At 47.6% G+C, this 11,267-nt stretch overlaps 1 protein-coding gene across 1 annotated transcript in view; it reads right to left on the reverse strand.

The window, feature by feature from the left end:
- Positions 1 to 10,934, reverse strand: part of fgf11b (fibroblast growth factor 11b) — a 41,576-nt gene extending 30,642 nt beyond the window's left edge. The window contains exon 1 of the mRNA XM_062535677.1: positions 10,742 to 10,934. Within this exon, the coding sequence (XP_062391661.1) occupies positions 10,742 to 10,934 (193 nt within the window). The remainder of the gene's footprint in view (positions 1 to 10,741) is intronic.
- Positions 10,935 to 11,267: the final 333 nt, after the last annotated feature.

An 11,267-nucleotide genomic window follows, 5' to 3' on the forward strand; every position in this document is an offset into this window, starting at 1 on the left:
TCACCCTCATCACACTCTGCCCCTGGAATTAAAAAAAAAAACAGACAACTTCTTTTCTGAAGATCTATTTCATTTCAAGCCTTAAAAAGAGAGAGGTGAGGAGCATGTGTGTGTGTGTGTGTGTGTGTGTGTGTGTGTGTGTGTGTGAGTGTTTAACTCTCTCCCGCTCTCTCCTGTGTTGAGGGCCCTTTGAAGCTGACGATCACCCGGGGCGAGCTCTCCTCGGAAGCCTCTCGACGATTTCTGGTGATTCGCTTTGCTGAGCTCCCAGTCTTTTTTAACCTCGATCACTCTCTCTTTCTCTTTCCCTCTCTCCCTCCCTCTCTCTATCTCTCTCTCTCTCTCTCTCTCTCTCCCCACCACCAATGCCCACAGTCCTCTCATCACGGCATGGCAGCTTCACGCCGTCTCGTTCCAACGCCCCCAAAGAGCTCTTCATATACTTAAGAGTCTAATAGCCTGAGATCCAAATGCAACTGATGGCCACTCTCCCTCTCTCCCTCCCTCCCTCTCTCCCTCTCTCCCTCTCTCCCTCTCTCTCCTTCTCTCTCTCTGTAGCATAGGAAATGACTCGGTACATGCACACACGGCTAGAGAAGCATGATGGACAAGTATTAGGACGTCCACCGTCAGATTGTCTTTGGGGAGAAGAACACAGCAAATTTATCACAGGCATGGGGGGGTGCAGTGAAGTTAGCGCTCCAAATCCTCGCAGGACATTAGCATAATGCTGGAGACTTCAACGCCAAACTGATGCGCTCAAGAGGAGGGCCACTTCAGGCTGAGTGAGCTTTTCTGCTACATTGCGCACTGAGGGGGGAGATTTGGGCTGATAGGCTTTTTTTGGTCAATGTGTTTTTCTGTACTTAAAAAAAATCATCTTAGAAGAACTTCCCTTGATCACACACTCTCCCATTTCGGTCTTGAAAGACTTCCTTTTTCACTCTCTCCCATTTCAGTCTTGAAAGAAAACGGGAGTCTTTTAAGAAATGTTCTCTTGTGCGCTAGAACCCTCTAGCTTTTGAGAACTCTCCGTGCCTGCAGTTACAGTATATTGTCACAATGCTGCCCACTGTAATCCGGCATTGACTTCAGAGCCCCAGCAAAGATAACAACGTGATGGGTTTTTCCACAAAAAAAATAAAGAGGCCCTGTTCCTGTTCGTCACCTTCTCATCTGCCATCCCTCATTCCCCCTCTCTGCGACACAACCTTTCAAAAAGGTTGTTTAACTTCGTTTTCCGTAGGAGAACCCTCCCTGCATGCCAATGAGAACCTTTTCCAGAAGTGTAAATAGCAAATTTGGCAGCGGGTTCTGGAAACATCCACCCTTGTCCTTGAAGGAGCATCGTCTGAGTCGGATGCCAGCTCTACCCTTTCAGCTCTGCATCGCAACTAATTGGGTTGGACGGGTCAGACATATTTGAAGATAATAGGTTTCTCAGCACCAAAAGAATGTCCCTCATTGAGACAGAATGGGGAACAAAGAGGGGTACCTTTTGTTTCCCCAAATAAAGAAGTTGTGACTGTGATCCTCTGATGTCTGTGTGTATGTGTGAGTGTGTGTGTGTGTGTGTGTGTGTGTGCACGCTTTTTTTGTGAACATCTTTGTCTACCTCCCACGTTTACAATCCCTTGTCTGTGCCGATTTATATGTCCCTTTACCTTTGCAACAACAACAGCATCATTTAGTTCTCTCTCTCTCTCCCTCTCTCTCTCTCTCTCTCTCTCTCCCTCCTTCATCTTCCTCCCACCCACACTGTAAACATCACACTTGCCACCCTGTCCTCTTCTCAGAGAAATATGGCACAGTACATTTGGCCGCGGCTGCTGTGCTGTCTGGTCCTCCCACGGTCGACGCGGTTACAGACGTGTTGCCGTGGACGCAGCATCCTCCGCGGTGCTGTGGAGGCCCCGCAGGCCATTCGGCAGTCAGCGCGCCGCCTCATCTTGATAAGGGAGCGCGGTGTAATTATAGGCGCCGCGCGACTGAGCAGCCAAGGGCGTTTTTCATTCGTCGCGAGGAGAGCTGGGGCCCAACTGCCGGGGCTTTCCTCGCCCTTCATTAGAAGGACTCCCTGCCTGTCCTCTCCTCCTCTCTCCATTCCCAATGCTATTTGTATCTTTGTCTCTATAGTACACACACACACACACTCGCACTCAGACACACACAGGCTCAGACACACACTCAGGCGCAGACACACACACACATGAAGAGCGAGACAGAGACAGAGACAGAGAGAGAGATAGACAGACAGAGAGAGAGAGAGAGAGAGAGAGAGAAAGAAAGAGACACACAGTCTTCTCACTTTTGTCTCGCCCCATGCAGTTAGCCAAGGTGAAATGTCAGGAATAGATGAGGAGAGTTCCCCCAATCAGGAAACAAACTCCTCGAGGGGCCAGGCATGGATGACACCGGGGCTTTCGCCACTTATGATAACAGGCATGTTGAAATACCAATTGGGTAACTATCTACTGTATATATCTATGCATACTCCGTCCTCTCAGTGAATACTAATGTTCGTCCATCAGGGGATTGCCATAGCTGCTGAGCTAAGCTCTAGCATGTCACTGCATGTTTCACATGTCCTTTTCAACAGTGTTCAAAGCCTCCGAGCAGCAGTCCAAGTGATTTGGGTGATGTGTCCTCTGTGGCTTCAAACGCCATGTTGCTAAGAGGCTATAAGGCATATGGGTTATGTTGACTTCCTGTGGCGAGGTGTTAAATGGTGAGTTTTGGATATGCTGGAGAGTGATAGGTGAGAGTTCTTAATGGTGTGTGTTGGACCACTATTTTCATACATGGGGAATTCTTACTATACACTCTTCCTTCCTTTTTATTTTCCTATGGGATTTGTTCCCATTTCTCCACCAATTAGACAGTAATTCTACAATATGTATAAATATGCTCATTTGCAAAAATGCACTCACACACACATACACAAACAGACATATACACAGAGATGTACGTTCACACTCAAAGAATCCAGAAATCTGTGATGTAATAATTTCAAGGTGAAAATCGTTTTTCATTCCATTTAGGAATAACTGTCCTGTTTTAACATGCTCTGTTTTTCTCTGTTGTTTTCTCTCTGTGTACTCTCTCTCTCTCTCTCCGTATCTCTTTCTCTCTCTATCTTGCACCCTCTCCACCCCACTCCACCCCCCCGCTTCCTCTCTTGTTAGAGGTCAAACTCAATCTGTCCTTGTCACGTTTAATCAAAGTATCCACAAATTCAATTTCAGCCGTTACGAGTGAGGGGCTATCAAGGCGTTCTTTGTCACTCGCAATGTCTTTAGGACGAAAGACGAGAGGATGGGGTTGGGAGATGTGGGGGGTGTTTTCCTGTGGTTATGTGTTTACTCATCACTCCATGAGTAAATAAGCTTTAAGGTGTGAGCCAAGACCTGGCACGGCATCATCTATACCACACACCCCATAGCTTTGAACACACACACACACACACACACACACACACACAAACACACGCTCTGTCTGTCTGTCTCTCTCTCTCTTTCTCTCTCTCACACACACACACACACACACACACGGACTGCTGCCAGAGCTTGTCAGCTCTCCTGTATGTACGGAGGCTCTAAATCCGGGCGAGCGTAATTTGTTTGTATCATTATTGCGATTTTATACCCTCTTCCAATAATAGACTCTCAGGGAGCCAGCCGGCTGCTCGTGGCGCACACCCGTTTGGGTGACGCTTCAGCTACATTAAGCCAGATGTAAATTAAACGTTCCTTCATCTACTTTCTATATTCTTCTAACTGACATAATATTAGCTGTAGCAGACAGCGGCAATAATCACGACCGCAGCAATCTCGTCACCGGCCGTGGTAATGATAATTGGGTTGTCCTGGTCTGGCATTGAGTTATCGTCTAGTTGTCAGAGGGGTAAAGAGCATTTGGCATGGTGCCAGGCGTCCTGAGATCTCCCCCCCCCCCTCCTCTCTCTTTCTCTCTCTCTCTCTCTCTCTCTCTCTCTCTCTCTCTCTCTCTCACTCTCGCGCTTTCTCGCTCTCTCGCTCTCTCTCGTTCTCTCCCTCTCTCAGACAGAATTACTCATAATCTGAGTGCTGCTGTTCCGGTTCTGTCTCTACCTGTCGGTGGGAGCTGTCCTCTATCTGTCGGCTGAAGACACCGCGCGGGGCCAAAGGCTATTTTAGTCGGGGAGCGCTAAGCCCCCTTTACAAACAATGGCAGCAAAAACAGGAATAATAATAAAAAAAAGAAATAGAAAATGATAAGGTACGTAAATAGGAATCACCCCAATTCCCCTACCTCTAATTGTCTACTCTGTCGGAGACAGAAGGGAGAAAAAATCTTGTAGAGATTATACCCCCCCACCACCAACACCACCACCGCCACCATTCAAATCTTCCCCGTTGCGTAAGGGGCATAATCTGGCGCTTCCATCTTTTCTGTGTCCTCATTATCAAACAGCAGAGAGAGAGGACCAGATGATGGCGATGATACCCCCCTTCTCGGTTTCCAAACTAATCGGATCGGATCCGTTTGCAAATGAATCGTGGCTGCCCGGGCCTCCAGCTGTTCTTGGCACCGGTGGAGGTGCGCACGACCAAAAAACCCAGAGGTCGGGCACAGACAAAAGTTTGAAAATCGCACAGGAAGAGGGGATATCTCTCTCCCCCTTTCTCTCTCTCTCCATCTCTCCTTCTCTTGCACAAGTTGGCCTGGGACAGTTACCAGATGTGCACTCTGTTCAGTCAACAAAAGCCTTTGCCTGAGGAACCCTAATGAGGATCAGGCTACACACACACAAGCTCATGCACACACACGCATATAACTGATTAAAAGCATGTTTGCCCCGATTTGCGCTCTGTGTTTGCAATTCCACTCTCCAAATAGCCATCTCCCGCGACGCACGCTAATTTACTGACACGGGCGTAGGTGCGCAGATTGATTCGGCACGACGAGCTGTGACTCGTCCCAGTCAACGTTAGTGCCCAATTACAAGTGCTGCCGTTATCTGTAATGATCGTCGTTCACATGTGGATCTTCCTCCACGCCTCATTATGACATACATTAAGCGCCCGGCTGAATATGTGACGGACGCACCGCGCTGTATGCCAGCGAGGAGCCTCATAGACTCTCGGCTGTCACGTTTAACCCTAGCACAGCCAGCTGCTTTGAGAGAGAGAGAGAGAGAGAGAGAGAGAGAGAGAGAGAGAGAGAGAGAGAGAGAGAGAGAGAGAGAGAGAGAGAGAGAGAGAGAGAGAGAGAGAGAGAGAGACAGGAATGAAAATTGGGAGTATGATGAGGCAGTGTGCCATTTGGATTGATTTACGCTCCGACGTCATTTCACGATGGGAGCCTCATAACCAAACTGGAAAGGGGGAGAAAAAGGAGCTTTATTAAGATAAAGTGTTCTAATGGCTCAAAGGAACTTCAAAGGGGTGTAATATGAAAGGCATTAAGGTGAACCGGTGCGATAAGAGTTAGATTATGATGAACTGCAGTGATATGAGGCATCACAGACTTGAGGCTCGAGTCCATTCCCCTGACAGGAGAGGCATAAACCTCTATCTGGCTAATAATTACCTTCAAGACCCTGAATCTCTCACCCCCTCAAAACATTATTCAGTGAGCACCAAAGATTGTTTTTTTCACATTCTTTGAAGTATTTAACAAAACAACACTATATGGGAGGAAAATACAGCAGTATGTTTACACAAAGGAGACATTTTTCATTCCACTACTTTAATAAAGGAGCTCCCTTGGGTCTCTTTCGGATGGTAAATAAAATGCAAAACATCACATGCAAATAACAACAACAAAAACACTATTCCGTGTTTGAGACCAATGTCAAATATGTTGTTGAAGGCCTCTATATTTAGTGTGCCATTACTTATGCAATGCGCCCAGTATATTGCCACACTATCGCTAACGCTTTGCATGAGATTGGCTTGTATCCGTTTATACCACTGAGAGGAGCCCCCCCACCCCCCGTATTCACCGGCCATATTTCTCTTAGTGTAATCAATTCTCACCTCTGACTCAACCCAACGCTACAGCCGTCACTCTCCAAACCCTCCAGCTCCTAGTGTGGCTCGGTCACACTAACAGCCTCATTCAAATTTGGTTGGAGACTATCAATTTAGGAGGGTGTAACTGTAAAATCATAGACTGCAAGATTCATTTAAGTTGGGAGTTATTTAGCCAGAACCCATAGAGGAAACCACACAGGTTGAGCATGTATTCCCCTGATGAAGGGCCCTCAGTAGGTATCTCTTGGGACCACTTAGTCTGTCTGTTTTATAGCTATTGGTGAGAATCCATGTGAAACCTTTAAGAGCCCTTTATGAGTGAAAGGCCCTCGTCTTTCCTGAGATGGGAACCGACTGGCCACTTCAACACACGTGAAGGAGACAGACTGGAGTGATGGGTGGGCATCTCTTACACACACAAATGCCCAGTATGCATGAGTGCCACTGCTATTGGAATGCTCTATGGTCTGTGTCTCCTTGGTGTCTTTGACCTGTTTAGTTTTCTCCTTCCTTGCACTGGTGTTATTTCCTCTTTTTTTTCTGTGCCTCTCTCTTCTCGGCAATATCACACAATCTTCCTCTATTACCGCACAGCATCTCTTCTCCTATCTTCACTTCGACTTCCATTCCTCTCAAAGCCCTCCCTTCCTCTTCTGATCTCTCTCTCTCTCTCTCTCTCTCTCTCTCTCTCTCTCTCTCTCTCTCTCTCTATCAGGTTTTCTTCCCCACTCCACTCATCCACTCCTTCCTCCCACTCATCCCCCTCCCCCTCTCTTTCTCCCTCCTTCTCTTTCTCCCTCTCTCTCTCTCTCCCTCCTTCTCTCTCTCTCTCTCTGCTTCTCTGACCCCTGCCGCTGTCACTGTTCTGATGGGCCGCTACCCAACACTGTGCAGTCCGATCAGGTGTTGTCGACTAAGCGAGTTGAGGGGCCCATCCTTTGCGGTCAGCTTAATGTTATCCTCCGCTGGGCCCTCTATTCGTGACCAGGGCGTTGCGCGCGCCACTCCGCCTCGCCACAGCGCCTCTCCTCTCCTCACTGGGCCTGACCCAGTCCAACCCGGGCCTCTCCCACCCCACCCCTGCTCTGTGCTCTACAACACTTTTCTGTCCCGACTAGTCGATATTACTTGCTGCTGATGCCTTTACTACAGCTCCAGTGAGAAACAAAGGGGCTCTCACCCTCTCCTTTCCCTCTCTCCTATCCGTTATTTCTACCTTTTCTTTCACTTTTTTACTTCATCTCTTCATCTGTCTCTTTTCACTCTATCCTTATTTTCAGCTGTACACATTATGTATACAGTACATTCCCTATTCTTCTCCCAAGTCCTTCTGCCTGTATTTGTCTGACCGTTGTCCACATATGGAGTGATACTACATTTTCTTAACACATTATGGACACCTATACTAGTATGTCTTTGCAAACTCTATGCACCATGCCAATAGTGCATTAAACATTTGTCTTTTTATTTGTCTGTTGTATCTTTCCCCTACACCATAGAGCACACACAACACACACATTAATCACAACACACACAGACCTGAAGTGTGATCATGTCTGTGTGTGAGACAGACCAGACGTGTTTGTTTAAAGGGAGCACTTTTCTGCGCTTCACATCTCCAAGTGCGATTCCTTGGCGGCCAAGTGAAGAGGCTGATTATTGATTCATCGGCATTCGGTAATGAGCTTCATGGATCTGAGACAGAGGGGAGACTGTCGGATCAGCCAGGGTCTTAGAGCACCGGAGTGAAGGAGGAGGGGGGAAAGGGACGGTCACGGGAGGGAGAGGTGGTAGAGAAAGAGAGCGATAGAGAGAAAGAGAAAGAGAGAAAAAAGGACAGGGTAGGGGAGAGTGTGAAAGGGGTAAAGATAGACGGAACATTTGAGAAAAAAAGGAGCTAAAAGGCTGAGAGGTGGAGAGAGGAGGGGGAGGAGGTGGAGGAGAAGAATTGGAGGGGGGGAGAGTGCAAGCGAGGTAGGGACAGATAGAGAGCCAGACTGACAGAGAAAGAGAGAGGGGGGGGGGGAGAGAGGACAGAAGTGGGAGCAGAGGAGGCGTAAAGAGAGCCAAACCCATTCGTTACACTTTGAGAGCCAGCGACTGACACGTGCGGTGAGGTGCTCTCTCGTGCGCTGCCCGCTGCCCACTGCCTGCCAGGCCCTGGCGGAGGGAGACGAGAGGTGCGGGGGGCGTGATGCGACAGCAGCAGCAGCAACAGCGACAGCAGTGGCAACAGCAGCAGCAGCAGCAGCAGCAGCAGCAGCAGCGACGATGATGGCAGTGCTGCCAGTGACCCCCACCTCACAGGCACAACCCCCACCCCGTCACACCCACCCACACACCCACCCACACACACACACACACACACACACACAAAATAATAATAAAGCGCCTGTCCCACACATATGTGCCACAACACACGGCACGGCCGCGGATCTCATCCATTACATCTCTAAAAGCCCTCGTGGTTGAAAGCTCAGTATTTGTCAGCGTGACAGTGTGACGGGCGAGAGAGCGAGCGAGCGAGTGTGTGTGTGTGTGTGAGAGAGAGAGACAGACCGGGAGAGAGACGGAGACAGACAGAGAGAGAGATAGAGAGGGTGAGGGAGAGAGAGATGGAGATAGCGAGAGGACGCACAGGAAATGAGTGCCTCTGGGGATCCGGGGCCCGCACAAATGGCCCAGAAAACTGGGTTTTCAGTCCTGCACATCAAAGAGATGAAACGCTCGCTAGAACTATTTCCTCCGCTCCATTACGAGAGTAGGCGTGCGAAAAAGCCCCTCAGTGTGATTGTGAGTGGACCGGGAGTGTGTCTGGCCATGGGAACATTTGTAGTTTTACTCTCGCTTTTTTTTTCTTCTCTCTCTCTCAATATGCTGTAATATACAACTACATGACTATTAGGCTGCACACTGACACAGTGCTGGCGTATTGTTCTGCAGCTGGAGATATCAAAGCAGCAGCAGCGTGAGGCTCCAGGACTACTGGGAGCCTCAAATTCAAAGTTTCCTGAGAGACAAACAGAATGTACATACATACATAAATTAGACTCCAATCCCCGCCAAAGACCTACCTACACACACTACAAACGCACACACACACACACACACACACACAGTCACACACAAACGCACACACGTACACTCAAGTGCTCACACACATATGCAAAGCGCACACACATGCACATACAACAAACTCACTGCTTGGGTGAGCAACTCGCTGATGCAGTTCAGCTTGATTAGCGCACATACACATGATTTATATCCCTGTCTGTCATCAATTTACTTGTGGAAATATTATGACAGTAAACACAATGTATCCATCTATCCATCTCCACCTCTATTTGTCATAATCCCTCTCTCTCTCCTTCTCCATCTGTCTCATCTATCCCTCTCTGTCTTTTCACTTTGCATCTGGATTTGTTTTTTATATATATATATATATATATATATATATATATATATACATATTTGATTGATTGATAGAAAATTAGTCACATCATTCCATTCCGAGGCAAGCTATATCGCCACAAAATGGTTGCAAATTACATGCTAATCAAACACGAGATAAAATTGTGTTCTTAATTGCACAGAACTCGCCTTTTATGTTGGCTTGAATGCGCGGCTAATCTCTGAATGCCATGCTTAACCACAGAAATGGGAACGGACTAAAAGCCCTGCTCGATAGGAGAACGCCCACATGAGCATCATCCCCAAAACTTGTATTTCCCCATGGCTTCTGTAGATGCTGGGTAGGATGTGTGCAAGACTAATATGGGCTCTTTAATCCAGAAAGGGGGAAGAAGAAGAGAAACAGACCTACAGCAGGATCCAGTGGCACCAGTGGCAAGGTTATGCTTGGAATGAATCATAGCAAATGATTCATCACAGGTATGTACACACACACACACACACACACACACACACACACACACACACACACACACACACACACACACACACACACACATACACATACACACACATAATTACACACACACACACACACACACACACACACACACACACACACACAGCATTTCCATAGGGAAAGGTTGTGGATCAAACATAATTAAGCAGTCAGTTATTGTATTGCTGTTGTATAATTCTGCACAATGCATTCATCCATCTTAAACACACATACACACAAACAAATGAGTCTGTACAGACACACCAACACACACACACACACACACACACACACACACATACATCCACACACACAACACACATAACTCTATTAATTAGCCGCCCACAAGAAGATAACATAGGTGAAGGCTGCCAGAAACAATGTGTGCATTTAGGGCATTTGTAGATGAGGTAATTCACAGCATCACAAAGCCTCTGCCAATATGCGGTCAGATTACAGTATGCACTATGAGGGGGTGCTAGGCTACTATTAGGGTTAGTGTAGAGTGGTGAGATGCTTTGGCATGTTCCTGTGAGGTGGTTATGGGTTGACCCTTGACTCCAGTATGTCAAGTTACCTTCAAACAAGGCTTGTGAATGGATAAATGCTCATCACTGTAGTTTAGTCAGTTTTGAAAGGCACCGATATGACCTTCTCATTTCATTTGTGGAAATAAATTAGACAGTGTTGATGGCGATGTTACGTAAATGAAAGAGAATGAAAGCAAATGGTCCAGAAATGCAACTGTCTTCAACCACTGGAATACTCAGCCCCTCAAAGACCCACACAAGTAGCGAAAAGGATAACCACCTACCCGGTCTTAATTCCGGCCGTCTTCTTCGACCACCACATAATCGAACTTTATTGATGAGAACTAGTATCTGTTTCTGGCAAAGGGACTTGTTGCTCTTTTGGCAGACTTTGCGCTTGTTGGCTACCGGTCGGTTGGCGTGGTCGTCCTTGACGGCCCGTTTCTGTCGAATGAGAGAGCTGGCAAGAGCTGCCATCTTACCCCCCTCTCACCTTTGGGAGGGGGGTCTGTTTCTCACCTCTCACCTCCCTGCTGGCTAAATCGTCACTCAGTAGTCTCAGAAGAAGACAGACCCCCCTTGGTGAGGGTAGAGAAAGGTTCAAAGGCAGTCACTCGAGCAAGTAGGGTTTCCCCGAAGCGGGACGAGGTAGAACCACCAATCTCCGACCAGACTCAGTCATCAAAGGCTTTGCCCTTCACTCTCGATGTAAACCCAGCCCAGGAAATAAGCAAGTAAGGACAACGAAAACAGTAACAAAAATACACCATATAAGTCAATATTCAGAGAGGTCCATAAAGAAAAGGCAGA

Source organism: Sardina pilchardus, chromosome 5 (genome assembly GCF_963854185.1).
Source record: "Sardina pilchardus chromosome 5, fSarPil1.1, whole genome shotgun sequence".
NCBI lineage: Eukaryota > Metazoa > Chordata > Actinopteri > Clupeiformes > Clupeidae > Sardina > Sardina pilchardus.